This window comes from Porites lutea, chromosome 4, assembly GCF_958299795.1.
Source record: "Porites lutea chromosome 4, jaPorLute2.1, whole genome shotgun sequence".
NCBI lineage: Eukaryota > Metazoa > Cnidaria > Anthozoa > Scleractinia > Poritidae > Porites > Porites lutea.
The window spans coordinates 16,109,284-16,134,780 of NC_133204.1; the positions used below are offsets into that span (position 1 = coordinate 16,109,284).

The following is a 25,497-nucleotide window of genomic DNA, read 5'->3' on the forward strand; positions in this document are numbered from 1 at the left end:
CGATCAAAATGGAGTTTTGCAAGATCGAAATTCGATAGTAAGCAATCGCCCATTTTTAAAAAGCTATAAGTTTACAAGCGTGTAATCTTTGATTTAATTTAACAATGAGATGTTGTTTGATCGATCAAAATCATGTCGAATTTTAGCATCAAACAACCCTACGTGCTTTACAAACCTGCCGCTTCCGTGCGAGCTCGATACAAGTTAATCAATATTGTTGGGGCAATTTTTTCCTTTTGTTTTTCGTTTTCTCACTTACTTGTTATCGTGTATTCTTTTACTTTTCGCTCTCCGGTATTTTTTTAATTACGCTCCTTTGTTACGTGCTGTATGTAAATTTCGTTATAGTTTGTTATCAGGCCCCTATTTATTACTAGTTTTTTACGTGTCTATTAGTGTAACATCATTCGTCGAAGTAGATTATCTCTTTCCTCGGTGGCCCTGACCACCGACTCTGTTATCCTCAGCATTTGGTAAGCAGCTTCGTTTTCATCGTTTTTTCATTAATTTCACTTTGCAGTCGCCTTAAAGTGGTTTTTCTGTATTGTAACTATTATTTTTTCGCTCTTTGTAGGAATTTACTGTTTTTGGTTTGGTAATAGTAAAACATTTGCTGATTGTGAGTTCACGTGTTGTGTGTTGAAATTGGCCCTTGCCCGTTCAAATATACTAGGGGTACCTTCCGGCAAGTGCCAAAGAGGCGAATTCGTTTATCTTTTGTGGAATGTGCCTATTCAGATCTTCGCGATATATATATATTTTTTTTTTTCAGCGGTTTTTTGGACGATTTTGAATGAATTTGAGTTCGCCGTTGACTGTTCCATATATGGAATAGTCAACGGCTAACTCAATCAAAATCGCCCAAAAAACCGCTTTTGAGGCAAAAGGACGACTATACACCACAGGCAAGGTAATTCAACGTTTATTTATCATTGATTTATATACATAGTTAGCGATATATCGCTATGGGTGAAGCAAACGGTAAATCCAGTACATTTACTATAAAATAACAATCGGCTACACAAACAGATTGTGTGGGTCTCCTGTGTAAATTATTCCAAGACGAAGACGACAACGAGTATTTTAGGAGTAGCATCACAAGGACTAGTGTTAAGACTACTTAACAAAGGCTAAACTTAACATAGGCTAAACTAAAAAAAAAGGCTAAAGCTCCTATAAAAGCAGTGGTTTGGCCAACCAAACAAATCTGTTAATTGATGTTCACGGCCTCGTTCTTAAGCTCTGTCTTGTTTCATTTGCCTGGAAATGAGAATACAATCAGTTAACACAGATATGGTTAATCAAACCACTTCTTTAGAGGCAAAATTAAGGAAGTGCTTTTTGCACTTGCCTCGGCAGTCAAGGGTCGTTGATACAAGACTTTGACCGTTCATCGGTCTGAAGGCTATGTGATACTGGTAAGCCGTAATAAAGATCCACAACAAGATTTAATGTACAGTGTAAATACATTATTTTATGGTCAAAAACCTTTTTCAATACATTCTTGAAATAACGAAGTTTCTTGAAAAATTCAGTGATCAGATGAAAACAATGTCCACTTTTTAATGCATTAAGGCTGCAAATAAAAGAGTAGGAAATTAAAAATATTTAATTTCCTTAGCTCTGCAATTCAGAATGCCTCTAGTATTGCTTTGTTGACTACTAAACTAAAGTCATTTTTCTTGGAATAAGTACACTATACTTCTCTTAATGCTTGTGCATAGGTTTTCGCTTCTTTCGCTTTTTTTTTTACCTCTGTAGTCTTGTATTATGTTTTCTCACTTTTTGCACTTGCACGTTCAGCCTTATATATTTTTATCCTATTGAATGATTTTTTTCTATGTATAGTAAAGAAATTGTATGTGCTTATACAATTGTCTTGTCGATGCCAGTGTTTCATTGATTAATTAGGTAATATATTTAACTGGAGATGGTCCTTTTCATAAGCCTTATTGGCTTCCTTTTTTTTATTTCAGTTTATGTATGTATTATCCTTAAATGGCAAAATGATAATAAAGTAAAAAATTAAATAAATTAGCTGCATGACGTCATCGATGATTCACCCTGTTTGCACGGAGAAGAAGCAGACATTAAAATGATAGTCCATGTGGCTGATGCAGTAGAAAATTTTCACAAGTCAACCATGATTCGAAATTTCGAGCTTTTTTTCTCGCTACGTTTTCTTCACTATCTTGGAGACTGGAACACGCTGATTTATACTTGAAGGAATTTTGAGTGTCCTATGGGACAGAAAATATCCTACCCACACTCTCTGCAGGTCACCTTGGTTGTTTTTGTGGTAGAGCTACAGATAGTAATAATAATAATAATAATAACGTAAGTGGAAGATGGAAGAGAGCATTGAAAAATTTGATAGAATTTACATCGAGATAAAGCGATTAGGACATAATGTGATAAAGATGAAGCTTAAGAGGGAGTCTCCCTGAAACCGGTCCACTGCGTTTCGCGTCCGGAAATCAATTTCCTTTAAACTTTGCCCATGAATATATCTTAGTCCAAAAGTAATTGAAATTAAGACCTTCCATCGTGTATTGTTAATAGTCATAACAGAAAATAGCATATTTCGTCGATCGGCTGTGCTGATAAATCGTTAAAATCACAACACTGACATATTTTTATGTTTCTATGTTTTTGGACATTCCCTTTGTTGGTCTGAATAGACATTTTGTTTAGAAGACGTGGGGATTTTGCACAATGCTAGGATGAAAATGTGCATTTTTGAGCCCTTTCCCGCTTACGGCAAAGTGGGTGGAAATCAAAAAATATTTAGTAGATATGAGTTGCTTTTGAAGGACCAAAATTGTGTGTTTTACATCATTTAAGGGCCAATTTAATCCTAGGAAGTGAAAAAAATCGTTGAAAGTACAAAACTTTGAAGTGGTGAACTCGGCAATATGCGCAAAAATTTACTCTTTGTTACTACAAAAATTTGGCCGCCGGGTGCTGAAGTGATTTTCCTCCCGCAAAATTTTATTTTGAAATATTTTCAAAAACTAATGTGCTTTCAGTTACTTTTGGACTAAGATATATTCATGGGCAAAGTTTAAAGGAAATTGATTTTCCGACCCGAAACGCAGTGGACCGGTTTTAGGGAGACTCCCTCTTAAAAAGTCATGGAAGTGGTTCAGTACAACATCCACTATCGAAGGCCTCGGCGAGGAAATTTAACTCAGCAACACGTGTACCTCTTACGTTAGGCACATTTCCGACACTTTGAGACTCATCTCAGCTGTCAGAAAAAACTGCTATGGAAAATTCCAATAACTTTTCTTTTCGATCGATGTCATTTTAATCATGTTTCTGCAGACGCTCTTTTTCTCGGCGGCCATCTTGTTACGCGCAGTAGTGAGGAATGCACAGTGCAAAACGAGAGAATCACATTTAGTTAAGTTTATGTATTTCCGTAACAAAAATGTGAAATCAATTAGGTAACGAAGCTATGTGCAAAGATATCGGTTATATGACATCAGAAACCCCTTATGAGTTTCTGACGACATATAATAATCAAACCAGCTAAAGGCACATTAAATTTCCTTTCCTTACATTTGCCATGGCACCGCATAGTTAAGGTTAAATGGCGTGTTATAAAGAGGAAGTACGAGACTGAAATGATACTATGTCTTGATAAACTAGGACAAATGAATTCATTAAAATTTCATGTATTTTAATTAATTGTGGTTTCTATGGAGACCGACGTAATTCTGGCTTGGCATTATATCTGAAAATGCTTGTATTGGTGACCACAATCGGAGTGCCAAATTTCATGCTCTATCCTAAAGTGCACAATTCAGATAAAATTTCAAGCTAAGCCGCCAGACTATTAGGAAAAGGTGGGAAAGAACCTTGTTTTCTTTATTCTCTATTTTAAATTCTTCGAAGTGATGACTGACGTCAGTCACTCTAACGACAATGATTGTATATTACCTATATACATGTATATTACCTAGTATATACAATCCTTGACGTCAGGCTTGATGATAGCATTTAAGAAAATGGTCGAGCAGTTCACTGTGATGTGTAAACGAAATAGCCCAATCTCGCCAAAAAATGAGCTGAACGAATGAACGAATGAGCAAAAACACATTGCTCGATGGATTTCATCTGCTTATAGTTAGGGGTATCTACTGGGAAAATCAATTCTTTCATATTTTGAGCAAGATGCCGATGGTGAGGGCTTATTGGACTGCCGACTACCCGATTAATATAATGTTTTAAAAAGTATACATTACAATAAAGATTACTCTTTTTTTCCGGATTGAGTGTATAGCTTCTCCTAACTGGTGGAATGGAACAAAGATAGAGGATATTACATGGCTGCGCGGAGATGCGAAATTTCTCTTCGAGTGTAAAAAATTAAAAGGATTTGTATGAAGAAAACAACTCTTGCCATCCAGTCACGCTTAAGTGGTTGTCCATACAACTCCTTGTAAATTCCTCCTTGTTACTCCTTGTTAAATCTTTCCCTTAGACATTTAAGGGCTCAAACTGCCTGTTGTAATTAAAAGGAGATTTGAGCCCCGTAATGTCCCGACAGTTTGAAAATTTCGAAATTTACAAGGATTTGGATGGAAAATCACTCAAGCGTGAATGGGTGGCAAAAGTTGTTTTTCTCATACAAATCCTTTTTATTTTCGGCGGCCGTTGCAATCGCTTTTTGAGATATACGGATGAAAATTGACAGGTTACCTAATTTTAATATGCTATTTCAAATCGTGCTAACAAAATGTTTCAAAAGCGAGCTGTCGTTTAACGAATCACGTGATCAAGTTATGCAAAAGGCCTATTATGCAGGTCTTGGAGAGGTGATCCACCTCTGCCGATAGGTTACCACTCAATCTGCAAAGGTTTTCACATCAAGATCAGCCTCATTCAATAACTGTGTCTAAATGACTAGAAAGAATGTTTTAACTGTCGATCCGATATTCTCTTGGTTGTGGTTATAACGAACGTGGATTTTACTGGTACCAGTGGAAACACGACTGAACTAGAAATTCCAACTTGAATTCATCAAAATAAATGAATGCATAACTCAGTCAAGGAACAAAGTCAGAAACGTCAAAAGAAGACAGGGGAATTAAAAGTTAAAGCAGGGAATCAATATTAAAGTCTAAAGTGCTACTATCTCCCGGTCCACTAGTAAACGTAGGAGACATGTTTTTTGTAGTTTTGACGAACACTACTGTTTTCTCCCTCTTGAGTTAGTATCTCTCTAAACATTAATGGAAGTCGATAATTAATCCACAGCGCCACTATATGATGCGAAATGACATTTTTGTTCTTTTTTTTTTAATAAATGTTATCTTTCGTCGTGTTTGAGTGGAAAACACAGCTTCCACCGTTTGTGGACGCAAACGTTTTCATCTTACAATTTCTTTCATAGTCTCCTGGGTTGAGTCAGCAAACTTGTGTGATGGGATGTCCTCAAAAATAATGTATAATAAATGACCAAAAAAAATAAGAAACTTAAGCATTTGATTTTTTTTTCTCGTTTTTGTTTTTGTCCTTTGACTGTTTCTTTTGTGATAAAGTTTGTTAAATTAAAAAGAAACCTTACCGAACAGAGAATCCCAGTTAATTCTTCATCATTAGTTTTATCGTTATTCTTCTTAGTTTCACATCGGCGAATCAGTTGCTCCTTTTCATTCACACAAAGGAACGTGTCCTCATCTTACTTTATTTTAACTTTCGATAACCGCGAAAAAATATTTTTTTCGAGTTGTCTTCCTAGAAGGAAAACGTGTAATAAAAACTAGTCCTATTCGTTTGGTTGCATGCATAGCTCCATTAGCAGTTAAGAGGGTTAGGTATCTAAGTTTTACACCTATTATTGTAGGTTAAAGGCTCACTTGAAGCTGTCAAAAAGCTGCAGTGGGTCCGTAAGATCAACCGCAGGTCTCAGCAGTTTTCAGATCTATTTCATGTAAATCACTTCAACCAAAAATATTCTTACCTAATTGTAAATGAGCTTTCATCATCTCAGCCGAAACAATATAGTTCTTATTTTCGTCATAAAGTCAAACCGCATTACTGTTTTAGCGATCATGAAGCTGCAGCGCGTCGCAGGACTTGTTTTTCTTTTGGTGGGCTCCAAGATCGTTTTTTCCAGTGATAATGGAAATAGTGAAGAGGAGGAAGAAGAAACTCCTAGTGAATACATTCTTCCTGGTTACGTGATGGACAACGATGCTGCCATTGAACTTTTTCATCGTCAAACCGAAATGACCTACCAACTCAACCTGCCGAAATACTTAAACGAAATGAAGGCTTCATCCCCTAACATTCGACAGCAATTCGACGATAAAGATTTTGCCGTTGTTGGTTCACTCGCTACGTTAGATGCCAGTGTGACGTTTGGCGAAGGAATAAAAAATCTAAAAGTTATCCGGGATGACACAATTGCTGGGTTTGATGGACTCCCCAATTCTGATAATGGCAAGTTACACAACCGGGTTCAAAGACTGAACTCCTTGCGGAATATGGTCTGGCTACTAAAAGAAAAAATGAAGTCTGGAGTGGTAACTGCCGATTCGCCTTTAATGGATAAGCTCAGAGAAGCGCAGACCTGGCTTTCAACCCAAACTGGAGGACATCTAGGTCAAGGAATGACGGCTGTTCTTGAAAAGGTTGGAATCATGGACAAGTTGAAAGCAAAATGGGGCGCAAACTCTTTAAAATTTAAAAGCTTCTCAGCCGCTGCTGCCAATGGACTTGACTTTGCCATCAATTCGTATAACACATTCGTCAATTCAGTAGCACTCAATCAAGAAGTGACAGATGCTAACATTCTTGCCCTTAGTAGCTCAGTGACAGCTATGGCTGGCGATATAGCGATGGGTGTCTCACAGATATTGGCAAGCAGTGCCAAAGTGGCAAGTGCTGCCGGACCTATCGGGTTTGCAGTAGCTGCAACTCTGTACATCGCGTCGTATGCTACCGGAGTCGCATCAGGAATAGTAGGGCAGGAGAACCTAGAGCCAAAAGATTATGTCAAGATATTTCTAGGACCTCTAATCCCTGCTCCAGATTTTGCAGCTATGGTGGAAATTTTTGACGCGTATGCAAAGGGAGACGTCTTTCATGCGTACTACTTGTACATGACACAATCGACTCCCGCCGCTTTCTATATCGTGGCCATGGCAATCAAGGATGTGAAAACTGGTTCGAATGAACTGAGCAAATATACAGCCTTTTTAGAGTTTTTGAGAATGGCACACTTGATTGAAAAGAGGGATGAGTTCCAGGAAAAGCTCAAGAACAGTATGAAATCTATCATTAAAGATATCAAACCTAAGAAATTTCTTTTTGCCTATCCTGCCGTTTTCAAGACTGACGAAGAGAGTGGAGAATATTCGACTGAAGGATGGAATAACTCACCAACCTTAAAAAGTGAATTTGAAATCACTGATGAGCTTGTTAATAAGGTTGTGTTCATGGCTACTTACAATGATGATTTTAAGAAACCATATCAATGTCGTGCTGAAGCTGCTCAAGGATTCACGTTTTGTCCCAGAGTTGTCGATCGCGGTGATAATGGGTTGATCTTTTTGGGAAGTAACGAATTGACTGACAAAGTAATATTGGAAGAAAACACAGAAGCTTACGGGATGGGAGGAGATGATCAATTTGAATTGAAGTCACCGAGTGGAATAGGAACAGTCAAAATCGATGGAGGGGCAGGAAGTGACTACATTGATACAATAAATGCCCACCGGAAAGGACTAAACTATATTTCTGGAGGTGGACCAGAGAGAGATACCATCAGAGGGGGATTTGCTAAGGACATTATCTCTGTGGACAACGACGAAGTTTGGGACGTTGATGGTGACAACGTCTTCTTGGTAGAAGGAGCTGGTAACGACAACATCCAGGTGGGACCTGGAGCAGACCTCACTATCATTAAGAAATCAGCGGGCACCGTGTCATTCGCCATGCACCAAGCGAACCACAAGACAAGAGACCAGCAGAAACCAAAGAGAATTGTGTACGATAGTGATACCAGGTTGACTCATGGGGAGAACAATGCAGACAAAGATATCATTGAAGGAAGCTATATATACATACCACGATGTACTTTCCCTGACTAACTACAAACCAGACACGTCAACACGATCACCTGACCAGAGAATAGTTCTTATTGATCAAGGAAACGCTGAAGGAAGGAGGACCGTGGATTTTTTTATAAGTCAGATCACTCAAGCAGTCGACGATCTCTTTGAAGATCACCATGGCGAAGTGCTCTCTAGTGCCTATCCTTTTCGTGCTCTAATGGTGGAAGATGCTCAGCACATCTACTTCAAACACATCGGGAGATTTGAACTGAGCAAACACAGTTTCAATCTTCTTCTACTCGCAAACAATCCGTATCGAAAAACAAGGCACGAAGTGATTGGTGGCGCGTTAGACGATTACATCATCAACTTAGATGAAGACATTGAAGTCCTGGCTCAGATGGGCACTGGTGCTAATCGAGTGTACTCTGGTCCTAGAAATGACGCCTACTCTGTCATTCTGGATAATTCCAAAGACGTAATCTGCGACCGGGGAGGTGAAAATATCGTTGCTATCATGTTGGAAGATGGCATGACGCTTCAAGACGTACAAATCATGCGGAACGGGAACAACCGTTACAGAATATCAAAAAAATTTGGTTACTCCTTACTTGATTATGTGTTCCATAGCGACAACGAGCAAGACAAGGTTCAGTTCCTTTTCAGAGGTAACACAGGCAAAGAAGTTGTCTTTAAGATGCTAAAGCGGCCGCAGTATGTTACGAACAGGTTTCTTGACCTCGTTAATATAAAGGACTATCATATCGGTTACGAATTCCTTTGTGAATACAGAGATATAATATTGAAGATTTCCCCTGCAAAAGGGGAGACACTTCATAAAGGGGAATGCAAGCGCAAAGATCCTGCACGGAAAACAAAATCCGGAAAATTGAAACATGCAAAGCATGGGAATGGGAAATGAAAAAAACGAATGTGAAAAAATATATTCGTAAATTCAACAGTGATTGCCTATCATTGTATGGTGAAACATAAACTACATTACGATAAGCGTTCTTAAAACATACAGTAGAAGCTTACTTCTGAGAGCAATCAAAATGGTTAACTTAGCCAAACAATTACCATCTTTCACCTAAAGTGGTAACAACCGCAGTTAAAGGAGTTGAAGCTATGAAGAACTTTCAAAACTTAAATATCGTTTTTGAAAGTTTTATAATATTGAAAGTCGCGTAGCATCGTGGAACCTTGTAGGTTAAAAAGCACCGAAATTTGCATTGTAAAACCTTGCCATCTTATACTCAATAAACTGACGTCCTTTCGAGGAGCTTATTCTCATCTCTTAGGCAAATTGGGCTGACGTTTTACAAAGGTAGCCATCAGTAACCACAAATAGATTTTGGATTGATTTTGGATTTCTTAGGTATAATAATTTACACCTTGTTTTGGCTTCTTATAGTTTTGTAAGGAGAAGATTAAATCTCTTCGATTTTATATGACACAAGCGCTTCTACATCACAGAACTGTTTGCGAATAGGGCTTTGACCTAGCCAACCAATTCCTTCTTACTCTATCTTTATGGCTTACTGTTGTCCTAAAGTTCATTGTTTCATTTATGCACTCACTCACATTTCCTTAAACAGGGAAACAATCTATGCGTAACAAGACACACATAGTCGAAGCCTTATGAATCCTAATATGTTTCCTGATGTCTCGGTCTTCAGTTTTCTGTTCACTTGTAGAGCAAACCCTGTATTAAGCGGACACCCTCGGGGAATGCTGTAGTGTCCGCTTAATACAGGGTGTCCGCCTAATACAGGTTTCGATAGATAACGTCATATGAGGTGTCAAATGCCATTTAAAAGAACAGTGGAAAGGTTAAGAATACTCCCAGAGATTTTGACGATATACGTTTGCATTAATTTCTTAATCAAAGTGACCAGTCGATCATAATACCATAAACAAAGATTGTAACTCAGATTTGAAGAAATAAGATGAGTGAAACAAGCTCTTTTCAAACAAAATGAAATAGAAAACAATACTGTACTGTGAAACTAATTAAATATGTTCGTCAAGTCACATTTTTTAATGTAAAAATAGAAAAATTTGTGGGAGGCAATTCGAGGCAATCTTCGCATTTCTGGTGTCTGGCACTGATTGGGAGGTGGCACTTTATTACAAGTGTCCGTTAAATACAGGTTGGCAACAATAGAAATGACCATTTTAGGTACTTTTTAGGTGTCCGCGTCCGCTTAATAGAGGTGTCCGCATAATAAAGGTTTCATTTAAAGCAAATAAGGGAAATAAATTTTGAGACTTCGGCTACTGTCCGCTTAATAGAGGGTGTCCGCTTAATACGGTGTCCGCTTAATGTAAGAGAAAGAGCTGTGTCACGATATTTATCAAAATTCAAAGTGGGGAACGGTCACCAAATACATTTAAACACAAAAAAGTTTAAATTATTACAAGTTGATATGAAGAACAAATCAAATACTAAGCTAGAAAGCCGTGTGGTAGCTCTTTTACGAAAAGCACAAGACCCAGACAACCACTGGTGCTGACCATTTTTTATGAAATTAAATAAGCCGCAACGTGAAATCTCCGCTGCAGCTACTACACCGGGATCAACCTTTTCGATTCGTTCTTTATTGTCAGTATCAACCCGTTCATCTGCTTTTTCTCGGCGATCTCCCTCGTGTGATACTTTTGATCCAAGTAATCAAGGTTCAAGGATAGACACTGCCTTTGTTTCGAGATTTTCAGTACGTAGGGGTTTCAATAGCCTTGGTTTGCAAGCACGTGACAAGATGGACATGTTGGAGGTCAGTACCATAAACATTTTTTTAACAGAATCTACGAGAAAAATGGAGTTAAATTTCCAGAGGAGAGAAATGTAAATGATCTCGGTCACCAACATGGCCGCCGTGACGTCACGTGCAAATCGGCAATAGACAGTTACGCTAAAATTTGACAGTAAAGCCAATTTCTGTCCAGGCCTCGGTTTGTTATCAAGTAAGGGTTTGTATCTTGTCCTTATACCTTTATTTAATTATACCCCCAAGTGAATGCGCGAGGGTCCTCTTCACAATTTCTTCCTTTAGACCATGTATACCAAGCGTTTATTGAGACCTCAGCGTCACGTGACCGTAAACATGGTTACATTGTGCCAGCAAAGTTACACTACAATGGAAAAACCTACACCGACAAACATGACATTGTCCATCAGTTCAATGAGTACTTTATAAATATTGGTCTAAATTTGCCATCTACAATTCACTCAAGTATAAAACCTGATGCTTTCCTCCCAGCAACTCATAGTTCTAGTTTTTTTCTTTCCCCGGTGGATTCAGCGCAAGTTGAGTTAGCACTCTCTGGCCTTGATAGGCACAAAGCCACCATAGATATCCCTAACTATCTAATCAAGATTGCCAGCAATCTGCTTTCAACTCCCCTCACAAACTTATTTAATGAATCAATTGAATCAGGTATTGTCCCGAATATTTTCAAGATCTCAAAGGTTACCCCAATCTTTAAGACTGGTGCAGTGACAGACCCTGGCAATTACCGTCGCATTGCTGTCCTCTCTCCGTTTGCTAAAATCCTTGAAAGACTAGTGAACAATCAGCTAAGTCATTTCCTAGAAAAGGAAAACATTCTTTTTAAACACCAATTTGGCTTCAGGAAAAATTGTTCTACTGAGCAAGCAATTCTTGAACTCACTGACAATCTTTAAATGAAAAGAGACAGCAATGAAGCTATATGCAGTATTTTTCTTGACCTATCTAAAGCCTTTGATACTGTCAACCATCAGATCCTACTACAGAAATTATACAGATACGGGATCCGTGGTGGCCCTCTGCAGTGGTTTAAAAGCTGTCTTGAAAGCAGAACACAGTATGTTGAAGTTGAAAATGCTAAATCAAACCCACTTTCTATCCAATATGGTGTACCACAAGGTTCTACCCTTGGCCCACTTCTGTTTTTGATATATCAGTGACATGCCCAGTTGTTTAGAAAAGGCAAATATTAGAACATTTGCTGATGACACCACTCTCTTCTACTCTTCCAATTCCCTACAGGACCTTGAAAAAACTATAAATGAGGAATTCAACTATCTTTTTAGCTAGTGCTCAGCTAATAAACTTTCTGTAAACTTTAAGAAAACCCACTATATGACAATCTCCTCCCTTCAAAAAGCAATTAAACTTAAGCTTAATTTACGCAATATTGAAGAAAAGAACTACATCAAAAACCTAGGTATCTACATTGACAAAAATCTAAATTGGGCTCCCCACGTTCAGCACATTAACAGAAAAATATCTAAAAACTTAGGAATCCTTTTCAGATTACGCCATTTCTTGACTTTAAACACTCTCAAACAAATATATTACTCACTTATCTACCCCTACCTTCATTATGGAATTGTGAGTTGGGGAAACACATACCAAAGTAGATTAACTAAAGTGCAAATAAAACAAAATAAATGTATACGCTGCATATTTTTTAGCCATAATAGAGAAAGTAGTGCACCCTACCTCAAACTTCTAGATATACTTAACATAGATAGCATTTTTAAACTCAAAATCTCCTTGCTAGCTCACGAAATCTCACAAAATGAAGCCAATATTGCTGAAGTGTTTCAAAACTACCTCGTAAAGGTGTCAGATATTCACTCACACGATACCAGATATGCCTCAAATCTTAACTTTCAAGTACCACGTGTAAGGTCAAATTACGGCAAACACACATTTAAGTTTGCTATAACCAAAACTTGGGGAGAGATTCCTTCTAAGATAAAAACACGTAGCCACCATAAGTTCAAAAAAGAATATAAGCGAATTCTAGTTAACTCTCAAAGGTAACAATTGTAATAAGACCGTCTCACATAACCTGACTGCTAGCATAATCGTCCATAGTTGCCATGGCACCAAGAGCACGATTATTATGTATTCCCAATAATAATATAGCGATGGTTAGCTCGAAAGTTAAGTTCCTCTGACCACCGTACACTTCTACCCAAGCCATTAATTTTCTTTTTTTCCCCTTCTTCTTCTCCTTTATTAGTGTATTCCTACCTTACCATATATAATGTAAATATTTTATAAAGTCTGAATAATAAAATTGAATTGAATTGAATTGAATTATGTCCTCACTTAGAATCTATTAAAACTGACACTTTCAATTATTCAACCGACTCTATTGTATAAAACTTTTTATCTTGTTACGCTCTGTTACACTTACCGAACCCAAGGAAAATAATCCGATATCAAGGACCAGTCTAGCTTCACTAACCTCACCATGGAAGTTCAACAGATGTTTGAGAATCTACGGAAGGAAGCTGAGTGTGCACTGTGTTTAGAGACAGTCAACAATCCCAAGACTTTGCCATGTCTTCACTCATTTTGCCTCGAATGTCTCGAAAAACGTGCAGGCTTTGCAAGAAAACAGCTGCAAACAAAGGTTAAATGTCCGGTTTGTCAGACATCACTAGAAATCCCTGAAGGAGACACCTTTAACAACTTGCCCTCATCTTTCCGTCTCAAAAAATTGGTGGAATTACTTGCTTTAAGAGATCGCAGTGTAAGGGCCCAGAAATGTAGCGACTGTGATGAAAACAATATCGCATCCTCATACTGTTTCGTGTGCCAGAACTTTCTCTGCACTGCTTGTTTTGAGGCTCACCAGCGCCTAAAGATTACCAGAGGTCATCGCAGTGTTGTGATAGAGAAGTTGCAAGCGCCAGATGTTCAAGAGTTTATCAATAGACCAATCATGTGTTCAATGCAATATCACGAGAATCAACCGCTGGAATTTTATTGCTTCGAATGTAAAATTCCAATTTGCCTTAAATGCAGTGTTGTGAGCCATAATCGACACGCCATGACAGACACTCGGAAAGTCGCAGAATTACAGAAGATGCAAATGAAGGATGCTTTGGAGAAAGTGGAAGCGTTGACTGTTATTTACGAGAGAGAAATAAAGAAGCAAACAGAGGTGATAGAAAAAAGCAGAAACGAAGTTATGACTGCAGAAAAAAAAATGATAGGCGCTGTGGAAGAGTGCATTCATCAGTTGCAGAAGCATGAGAGCACTATGAAGGTCAGGTTTGCTGAAATTTATGAGGCGCAACAAAAGTATTGCAAAACTCGACTAGAAAACTTTGATTTGTTTCTTACTCAACTGAACAGTTGCGTTGAACGAGGTGAGGGCATCGTACAAAGAAAGATCAGTGCTGAAATTCTTCAAACACACCAGGCCTTTATTGAACACTGTGAAGAACTTCTGAAGGCAAGAAAACCTGACATTTACAAACCTTCACACGTGCATTACATGGTGGAACAGAAAGGGTCCATTTTGGATCGTATTGTGGTTAGTAACACAGATCCCTCGCTGACGTTACTAGAAGAGGAGGGCCAGAAAGAGAAAACAGAAAAAGCAGAAGCAACTTTTACCATTGTAACAAGAGATTCGGCTGCCCTGCAGTGTTATAATGAAGACGATCAAATAAAAGTCAGCATTTCAACTCCAACAGGTGATCAACTGCAAACAGAGATAAAAGACACCAAAAACGGCAAGTACACAGTAACATACACACCACAGTGCGTTGGACAACATAGAGTAGAGATCCAAGTAAATGGACAACCACTGACTGGTAGTCCCTGGTTTGTTCAGGTGATTCCGCGTCCGTATCAATTTTTGTTTCAATTTGGATCAAAAGGGAAAGAACAAGGGCAGTTTAATAGACCTTTCTTCATCACCGTAAGTGACAAAACTAGTAGGATTGCAGTGGTTGACTTTGACAATAAAAGAACCCAGATTTTTAGCTTTGATGGAAAATTCCTCGGTGAAAGGCCTTTCTTTTTCGTATTCACTGGATCTAATGGCGAATTTTTCTTTCTCAATGATGACAACAATCAGATTTCCCTGTGTGCTGAAGATGGTAAGCTCATAAGGAACATTGATCGGAGACTTTTTAAGACATTCACTTACATCGTTTGTGGAACTGATGGCCATTTGATTACATGTGAAAAAGACGACAAAACGATCAAAGTTTTAACCTCTGACTGGAAACACGTACTAAATTCCTTCAGTGCTCCGGATTGTGACGCAAAGCCGTGGTGTGTCGTTCTTCACCACAAGAAATTCTTTGTTTCTTATCCAAAAGCTAACCGTGTCATGGTATTTGACGGAATTATTTTAATAAGCGCCGCGGCGCTTTCACACAGGAAAGGGTGCCCACTTTAGAGCCCGAGTTGCAAGATCTCAACCTTATACTCGCTCTAATTCTGGCGTAGGTACTCAGGTACCGTTTCTGGGCATCAATTGTGAACGCTGCCTTAAAACCAACTGTTCTAAGACCTAGCTAGTTTCAAAACAAGATTACGGTACTCGTACGTATACTAAGTTACTCCAACTGTTTAAAATACATGGCTGATTTCGAAAAATGTGAATGACAGACATATCAACCTGTCAAACTTCTATAAATAGACACGTTTTCTCACCAAAGTCTTTGGGATACCATAGAGGGGTAAGGCAAGGGCCCCCTGTTAGTCCATATCTATTCATCCTTGTGGTACTGAGTAGAAAGCTTTCATAAGATTGTCCAAAATCCAAGATGTATATTCATTGAGCTAGTATATCATCAAGAAGTCAAAATCTCAGATCACAAACAACTATTAAAGATTTGGCCATTTCACCATAAGTGCATAGCAATTTGTGGCTAAGAACAAAATGCTGTAGTTCGTTTTTTATTTAATTTAGAAGTACTTCAAAAGATCTAAGTAGAATTCTAGGAGGAAAAAAGTGCATGATTCTTAATTATTCAATAGGCTATTTCAGTTATATCAAGAAATAAACATTGAAAAGAACTTCCTCAGCAAGAATATTGAAATTGAATTAATTTTACAGTGTTCTAGAGACCTTACCTCTTACAGCCAATCTTTACTAGAAAAAACATTAGAGGTTTCACAAAAATTGCAGAAGTCCATACTACACTGTCTTCTTTTTCGGGAAATGTTAAAAAAAAATAGCAAAGGGACTGTCTTTAGGTTACTTTCTTGAAAATCTAATTATGGAGTAGTAATTATAATAGAATAATAGAATAATCTATATTATGCTTTGGTCGTTATAGATGGCTGATGTTACAATCTAGTTTATGCCGGAAAATCATGTGCAAGCTAGGAAGCTAAATGAACCAGCTGTTGTTTTTCTTGTTAGCTCCCTCAGCTATTTAGGTACTAGGTTGAAGCTAGCTGGTAAAAATCAATCAATGAATCAATAAAGTCAAAGAAGAGCAAAGAAGGAAGAACTTATTTACATGAAGTATGTTGTTTCATTGGCAAGAAGAAAATGATTTCATTTCAGTGTTCTGACTTTATTGTTGAGTTGAAGTTCTCCAATGAAAAGTACTTCAGTGACTCTTTTGTCGATAGTTGTTGGAACCAAACTTCATTACATCACTTTTTCATTACGCTTTGAAGATTTGATTTAGCTAAGCACTGTTATATGTATTTTTATTCCTTTTGTTTTGGTGTTACCTCAAGCTGATTGTTGTGATCTGATGAAAGGTAGATATTTGCGCCAGCAAAGAGAGCTCTACGGCCAAATTGCATTTTTGTTAAAGGGGCCCTGTCACGGCAGTCCAGTTCATTTTGTTTAATTTTGCCAATTACTCGCCCTCAATCGCTACGGAACTTAAAGTAAGCAAAGAAATTACATGTAAATGACAAATTCAGAGATCCGAGACAAACAAATATGTCTCCTGAGCATTATTTTTGAAGTTGCAAGCAGCAGGGATCAACTTTGAAAAACTGTTAGGCTGAAGAGTTTTCAAAAATCCTAATTTCAATCCGTTTCAATCTTTTTCAGTTTTGCCCATCCGTGACATCTGTTGTTTTTGTTATGCTATTTTAACCTTCCTTTAAAATTTTAAGCGGTTATTTTTATGTTTCTCTTAATTTAACGAGAATTTTGTAATTTCCTAATTTGGCTGGACTTTGTTTCCTTCTCGACTTAGTAACACCACGGACCGAATTTCTACATGTAAACCCAACGAAAAGTAGTTCCGCCTTTCGGGATCTCTCTGGTGCTAGGATCTTTCTCCCTCCATGGAATACAGCTACCAAGGTCAGGGTTTTAGTCATTGGGAGGGTCCATTCTGTGTATCATTCAAAAGATAGTAGAAAGAAGAACATAGTCTGCGTCGCAGACGTAATTTAACTCAGGTTAGTAACGTTAGCGAAACAGTGCCGAGATCCTGTTCTGATCCCCCAACGGATATCAATCAATCACCAGAGGTGCGTTTCCAAGTTCCTTTCGTCCTGATTGGTAAATCGACAATGGTTTTTTTAACGAACCAATCATGGCGCGTTTTCAAATTCTGTTACACAGGTGGGGGCCCAGAACATGGACTGTTTGGCGCTTTTTGTCAGGCGGGCTTAACCAGAGTTTAGTTTCGTCTGTGGGGCAGGCTAAGAGAAGAAAATCAATTACTTTCGACTCATATTAAAGAGTGGTTTCTGTTCGGTTCAGTTACGCAGTGGATTTCCATAACTACCCACTAAAGGGGAGAGGGACACTCGCGCGACTATTTGGCTGCGATGCACTCAGCTGTGCATTTCCAAGCATTGTTCAGCCCCAGTCGCAGTTGGCTGGTTATGCATATAAAATTTGCCGCTCCCTCATTGCCCTGCATGTTGCAAGCGCTTTAGCTGGAAAATGGATATTCGTCAACTCTTTGCCAGCCTTAGAAAAGAGGCTGAATGCCCACTTTGCTTAGGAACGGTCAACAGTCCCAAGACTTTGCCTTGTCTTCACTCATTCTGCCTCGAGTGTCTCGACAAACATGCTGGCTTCGCAAGAAGACAGCTACAAGCGACAATCAAATGTCCGGTTTGTCAGACATCTTTTCAAATCCCTGAAGGAGACTCGTTCAAGAACTTGCCCACATCTTATCACCTTAACAGACTGGTGGATGTTCTCGCATTAAAAGGTGGCAGCGAACAAGCCCAGAAATGCAGCAGTTGTGATGAGAACAACAACGCATCCTGTTTCTGTTTTGAGTGCCAAAATTTTCTTTGCACTGCTTGTGTTAAAGCTCACCAACGTTTGAAAAGCAGCAGAGGTCATCGCAGTGTTATGATTGAGAAATTGCAAGCGAGAGATGTGGAGGAATTAATCCACAGACCCGTCATGTGTTCACAGCAATACCACGAAAATCAACCGCTGGAATTTTATTGCGATGAATGCAAAGTTCTCATTTGCCACAAGTGCAGCGTAGTGAGCCATAATCAACACACCATGACAGACATTCAGAAAGCCTCGCAGTTACAGACGATGCAGATGGCGGAGGGTTTGAAGAAAGTTAAAGCGGAAACTGTTATTTACGAGAACGAGACAAAGAAGCAAAACGTGTTGATGGACAAAGCCAAAAACGATGTTTTGTCAGCCAAAAAGATGATGGCAGACGTGGTGCAAGAATGTATTTGCAATTTACGACAACACGAGAGGGCAATGAAAGCCAAGTTTACTGAAATATGTGAAGCGCAACAAAAGCATAATATTGCACGTCTAGAAAACTTTGAGGTCGCTCTTGCTCAAATGAAAAGTTGCGTTGAACAAGGTAAAAAAATCTTAGAAAGAAATGTCAGCGCTGAAATTCTGCAAACAAATCAAATCATAGTCGAACGATGTGAAGAACTTTTAAATTCCAAAACACCTGAAATTCATGAGCCACCACTCGTGCGTTACATACTTGAAAATAAACTTAACATTTTGGACTGCATTGTGGTTAGTAACACAGATCCTTCCCTATCGTTAGTTAAATTGGACAGTAACATAGAAGTACTGGGAAACACAGAAGAAAATTTTACCATTGTAACCAGAGATTCTCGTGGGTTGAAGTATTATCAGGAAGATGATCAAATAAGAGTACACATTTCAACGTCAGCAGGTGATGAACTGGAAACGGAGATAAAAGACACCAAAGACGGCAAGTACAGTAACATACACTCCACAGTGTGTTGGACAACATAGAGTAGAGATCCAAGTTAATGGACAGCCGCTGACTGGCAGTCCCTGGGTTGTCCAGGTAATACCTCACCACTATCAATTTACGTTTCAGTTTGGATCACACGGAAAAGATCAAGGAACGTTTAACAGTCTTAGGGATATTGCCTTGAGTCATCAAAGTAGGACACTTGCTGTCGCTGATGTTGAAAATATGAGAATTCAGATGTTTACCTTGGAAGGAAATTTCCTTAGGGAGATCACACTAGAGAATGAGCCCTGTTCATTGGCTTTTACCAAAACTGGTGACCTCCTTGTCTCTATCCCTTATGACCACAATAAACTTTCCCTTTACACTGAGGGTGGCCAATTCATTCGATATATCAGCAATGAACATGTCAAAAAACCGTGGTACATATCTGTAGCTACTGATGGTCGCATAATCACTTCTGACAAGGGTGACAATACAATCAAAGTTCTTAGCCCTGATGGAAAATACTTAATTCAGTCGTTCAGTGCTCCTAGTTGTGATGCAGAGCCACGGTGTATTGTTTATCACCAGGATAAATTCTTTGTCTCCTATACTGAAGCTCATCGTCTCGTCGTCTTCAACAGCGCAGGAAATTATCTATATGACATTGGCAGCAAGGGATCTGGTGCCGGACAAATGACAGGACCTTGAGGACTTGTTTTTGACAAGTTTGACCGTTTGATTGTTTGCGATGCAGTAAATAGAAGACTGGTTCTTTTTACCCCTGATGGAAAGTTTGTGGCTGAGGTAGCTGAGAGTTCTCCGAAATATGGTTTCCTTACCTTTTGTGCTGTGTCTAACACTGGACATTTGTTCGTTACTGACGTTGAAAAAAACTGTATTCATGTTTTTCATTAGTATCACAACTGTTCGTCTTTCGCAGAACTTTTAGATATATTTTATCAAGGGACTGAAGTGCTGAACTTAATAAGAGAAAGAGCTTTCAACAAAGAACCAATTACAGACATGGAAAAATATACCGTACTGATTTAAAGTTTATGGGATTATGTTAATGTGAACGCCAGTAATTAAGTTGAGGGAGTCTACATCATGAGACGTGGGTTTATTCGGTTTGTGTGAAAAGAGAAGTGTTTTTCAGCCACATTATTGGGGTTGCATGTTGAAAAGTACAAAAAGACTCATTAAGTCCATTTCACTTGTTTTTTAATGAATTTTGGCCAAACGCTAGGATTGGGTGAGTAAACTGCTTTTGGAGAAACACCCACGCTGAAATTCAAGCAATGATTTTCATGTCAACCATGTTTGGGTCTAACAAAAAATTATTCAAATTTGTTGGAGTGTGCTTAAAAAAAATAAACAGTGAAATCCAGGCAAGCAGACACATACTATCCAGTCTTGTATTTCTCAAACATGGTTTCTGAAAAATGACTCACCCAAGGTTGGAAAAGCTGTATCCATGGAAAATGACTATCCCTAACCCAGAGAATTATTGACAAAATAATCAAGCAATCCCCCAATTAAACTTAAAAAGAGATACTTAAAGCTACAATGTGTATCGAACCATGGATTCTTGGTAAATGACAAACCCTATCAAGTTTTCTTTTTCTTTGTTTAGTGTCATGAAATGACCATATCTTGCCACATGCAAAGGCGCCATATTTTTCATTCCAGTAGACCTTTATTCATAACATAAAATTGACTTAGTAGGCTCGATTACCAGCCAGCCCGGGAGACGGCGGAAATCGAGCCTAAAAGCTTAGGAACCTGCTCCAACAGGAAGACAATATACAACTTCTAACAAATTGAAAATTCACACTTCTCACAAGTACACGGCGTCTTGTAAATTATGTAAGTTTACGTTGTTTCTATTTCCTTTGTAGCAAAACACAAAAGGTCAATGTCCATTTTGATTAACTCTAAATTTAAGCTTAGAAGCTGATAATCATCTGTAGAGGTTCTGTGTAAATCAACGAACACAAAAAAGATCATTTCTTTTGCTTCAGAAAAATTAAACAAGTAGGAAGTCCAGTTTTGTTGTTTTTCTTTAATCGCTTAGCTTGTTTCTCTGCAATGGCCCATCAAAAGAACCTGGGACAGAAGTAATTGTTCCATACGACTCTAATTCTCATACATTTTTGATCGGTTTTTGACTCATTCTTTCCTTTCCCCCCCCCAGCCCCTTTCACCAAAAGAACAACAAAGGAACTCATTTCCACCTATCTTGCTCGAAATTCAACATTGTTTGAGGTGAGAGGGGGAGGTCATCAGTTTTAGTAATAGCACGTGAAAAGGCCTATCATTTTTACGTCCATAGTAGGGCTTGTGATGTTACATAACTGATGGAATTTCTATTGAGCCACACAAGAATTATTTTTGTTTGAGACATCAATGTCAAATCTGCAGATGAGAGATACAGTTAGTTTCGTGTTTGAACCTACTGTCATGATAAGCGAACAGTTTTGGATTCTAGGAATTGAGGAACCCATGTGAGTGGTAGATTAACCTAAGAAACTCGTTCTGACTCGCATCGACGAACACCCGCTGCCATTGACATTGACGTTCAACACCCATTCTAAACACCATAGTCAAAACTTTGAATTAATTCTCCTTGTCACGCTATACCCTCTGTTAACCACCCAAATCACATACCACTGATTCGTCTAGCTCTACCAGCTTTAGCCATGGATGTTCAACAGCTTTTTACAAATCTCAGTAAGGAAGCGGAATGCCCTCTGTGTTTAGAAACGGTCAATAATCCCAAGACTTTGCCATGTCTTCACTCATTCTGCCTCGAGTGTCTCGACAAACATGCTGGCTTCGCAAGAAGACAGCTACAAGCGACAATCAAATGTCCGGTTTGTCAGACATCTTTTCAAATCCCCGAAGGCGATTCGTTCAAGAACTTGCCCACATCTTATCATCTCAACCGACTGAAGGATGTTCTCGCTCTTAAAGATGGCAGCGCACAGGCCCAGAAATGCAGCAGTTGTGATGAGAACAACACTGCTTCCTCTTACTGTTTCGTCTGCCAGAGCTTTCTATGCACTCCTTGTTTTGAAGCTCACCAACGCTTGAAGGCCACAAGAGGTCATCGCAATGTTGTGATAGAGAAATTGCAAGCACAAGATGTGGAGGATTTGATCCACAGACCCGTCATGTGTTCACAGCAATATCACGAAAATCAACCGCTGGAATTTTATTGCGAAGAATGCAAAGTTCCTATTTGCCACAAGTGCAGTGTAGTCAGCCATAATCGACACACCATGACAGACACGCAGAAAGCTGCACAAGTACAGAAGATGCAAATGACGACGCTTTAGAGAAAGTGGAGGCGAAAATTGTTGTGTACGAGAAGGAAGTAAGGAAGCAGAATGAGATGATACAAAAAAGCAGAAACGAAGTTATGTCTGCAGAAAAGAATATGAAAGAGACTGTGAACGAATATATCTGTGAATTGCAACAACACGAGAGGACCATGAACGACAAGTTTGCTGAAATTTATGAAGCGCAACAAAAACATCAATTAACGCAACTAGAAAATTTTGAGTTATTTTTAACTCAACTGAAAAGTTGCGTTGAGCGGGGTGAGAGTATCATTGAAAGAAACATCAGCGCTGAAATTGTGCAAACTAATCAGACCATTATTAGACGCTGTGAAAACCTGCTAAATGGGAAAAAACCGGAAATTTATCGACCTTCCCATGTGTATTACGTGGTGGACAGGAAAGTGAATGTTTTTGATCGCATTCTGAGCCTAATAAGCATTAGTGATCCGTCGATTTCGTTACTTGAGGTGGAAAGTCAAAAAGATGTAACAGAAAAAAAAGAAACAAATTTCTCCATTGTAACTAGAAATTCGAATGGGAAGCAATGTTATCAGGGAGATGTTGAATTAGAAGTCAAAATTTTCACTCCAGCAGATGATCAACTAAAAACAGAGATAAAAGACACCAGAGACGGCAAATACACAGTGACATACACACCACAATGTCTTGGACAACATAGAGTAGATATCCAAGTTAATGGACAGCTGCTGACTTGTAGTCCCTGGTTTGTGCAGGTAATTCCGCATCAGTATCAATTTTCTTTTCAGTTTGGATCAAAAGGGAAAGGGCAGGGGGAGTTTGGCCATCCATCCTTAATTGCTGTAAGTGATAAAACGGGAAGGATTGCTGTGACCGATACCGAAAATGACAGAATTCAGATTTTTGACTTCGAGGGAAGATTCCTTGGAGTAAAGCTTCCTGCCTCTTTCGTATTTACTGGATCTGATGGAGGCTTTATTTACTCAGTGGTGGAAGACAATGAACAAATTTTCCTGTGTACTGAAAATGGTCAGCACATTAGGAGCATTGACCGTAAACAATTAAATGAACCAACCTGTGTTGTTTTAGAAAATGATGGCCGGCTCATCATATGTGACTTAAAGGGTAAAAAAGTTAAAGTACTTACTCCTGATGGAAAACATGTACTTTGGTCGTTTAGCGCTCCAGGTTGTGATGTAGGTCCGGTTTATGCTGTTCATCACCGGGACAAATTATTTGTTTCATATCCAGATGCTAACCGTGTCATGGCATTCAACAACATTGGAGAGTATGTCCATGACATTGGCAGCGAAGGATCCGGTGACGGGCAGTTGATGTTTCCCTCTGGACTCGTTATAGACAAATTTGGCCATCTCATCGTTTGCGATACAGGAAATAGAAGACTGCAACTTTTTACACTTGATGGCAAATTCATCACGAGGATATCAGAGAGCTTTTTCGAAAATGGCGTTCTTGCTTCTTGTGCCGTGTCTAACAATGGACATTTGTTTGTTTCTGACATCGATAAAAACTGCGTTTATGTTTTCAATTGCAGCTCTAAGTAAACACACATTCCGCGTGTGCAGAGAACTCAAGAAATGCAAAGGAGCCGGGTACCAGCTATTACTCTAAAAAATTACCAAAGTGATGAAATGTTTTTGAGTTTGCATCACTTTAGAGACTGGATTGATCTTATGCTATATAAGAAATGCATTCCAACGTCTGGGGCAGCAACTTAAAAAAATATATCTCCATAAGACTTTATAGTAAACTTTGTTATTAGACCTTATTACAATGAGATTGTTTAAGGATGATCTTAGTTGCTGGTCTAATGACTCGGTTACTAGACTGTTGCATGTTATTCAAATTTTTTATTTCTATACTTTTTACTACATACGTCGCATCATTTTTACGCTTTTCCACATCATACCGTTTTTGTACGTATATAGCTCCGCGCGGAATATTTTCTCATCCCTGATAATGCCACCGTCATGGTCGAAAGCGTGGATTCTAATTTCGGTTTTTAAAACAGCAGTTTAAGACCTCATTTGAACAATTTTTTTATCTGCTAGCTGTATACAAGGTGTATATAAGTGCATACAAGGTGTATATAAGGTGAATACGAAGGCGCATACAAAGTGTTATATAGGGTGTATACAAAGTGTTATATATAGTATATAGAAGGTGTATCGGGTCGATCATGTGCCCACAGAAAATAGATTATGTCCATTATGTGAATCAAAACAAGTTGAAAATGAGACTCGTTTCCTGTTTCAATGTCAGAAGTACTCTGCACAGCGGCAAGCTTTCTCAAACAAAGTCCAAGGAATAGAACCTAACTTTGAGAAGAAAATCCAAAAATGGGGCCCGGGGCTGGGAAATTGTTTGTAGCGGTCCTGTCCCACGTGCGGGGGGTAGGGCAAATAAAAAATATCTTCTTTTTGGTTTTGCGAGGTACGTGTTATTTTTCACGAGGTTTACACAATGGCTGCGGACTTCAAGACTACGTGTTTTTAAGGAAAAACACAGGATATTTGTCGGAGAGTCGTTGGAGAGGAATAACCTATCAAAATTAAAGTCTGTACTAAAAGGTACGTTTTAAAATTTGAAACGAATGTGCGCATGATGCGTACTCGAATGGATTTTATTTTCTGGAAAGGAAGGACAGAAATATTTCTTCAGCTTGGCTTAAAATAATGATAAGTTTTTATATGAAAACGAATACAAGGTTTTTGATATATACAGAGAAACAGAGATTCGGTTTAGTGTTCTCATGAAGTGCTCTATCAAGGAGGCGCTTGTTAAAGGGTTTCTCTTCTTCGTTTTCGTTTTCAAATTCATTGTTCATGTTTTAACTCATTATGACATCCATTATCCTTTTCTCAATAATTTATAAATAGTTTATAAACTTAGGAAAACGTTCATACAAGTTTCGAAAACGTTTCTTTTTGCTTTTGTACGGAGAAAAAAAGATGTAGCAAAAAACGTATATGACGTCGATCAGGAGCTAGGGGGTGGGAATTCAGTAGACCTGCGCCGTTCTAAACCTATTATTTCAGTGGTCCCCTTTAATCTGCACTTCCATTGTTTTCAGGGATAGGGGCATTGTTATGTGACAATCCCTATTGTTTTCCCAGCTAACAAAAAAACAGTCTTTCAAATAGGTGCG

The 25,497-nt window shown here is 38.6% G+C and overlaps 1 protein-coding gene and 2 pseudogenes across 1 annotated transcript; all 3 read left to right on the forward strand.

Moving 5' to 3' along the window:
* The first annotated feature begins 13,254 nt into the window (after positions 1–13,254).
* Positions 13,255–15,269, forward strand: LOC140934286 (E3 ubiquitin-protein ligase TRIM71-like). The gene has a single exon (XM_073383941.1). The coding sequence runs from the start codon at positions 13,323–13,325 to the stop codon at positions 15,267–15,269; it is 1,947 nt and encodes a 648-aa protein (XP_073240042.1). The 5' UTR covers positions 13,255–13,322.
* Positions 15,270–17,741: 2,472 nt separating this feature from the next.
* On the forward strand, positions 17,742–19,969 carry LOC140934950 (E3 ubiquitin-protein ligase TRIM45-like; annotated as a pseudogene).
* A 1,693-nt stretch (positions 19,970–21,662) lies between these two features.
* LOC140934951 (E3 ubiquitin-protein ligase TRIM71-like) lies at positions 21,663–24,010 on the forward strand (annotated as a pseudogene).
* The last annotated feature ends 1,487 nt before the right edge of the window (positions 24,011–25,497 follow it).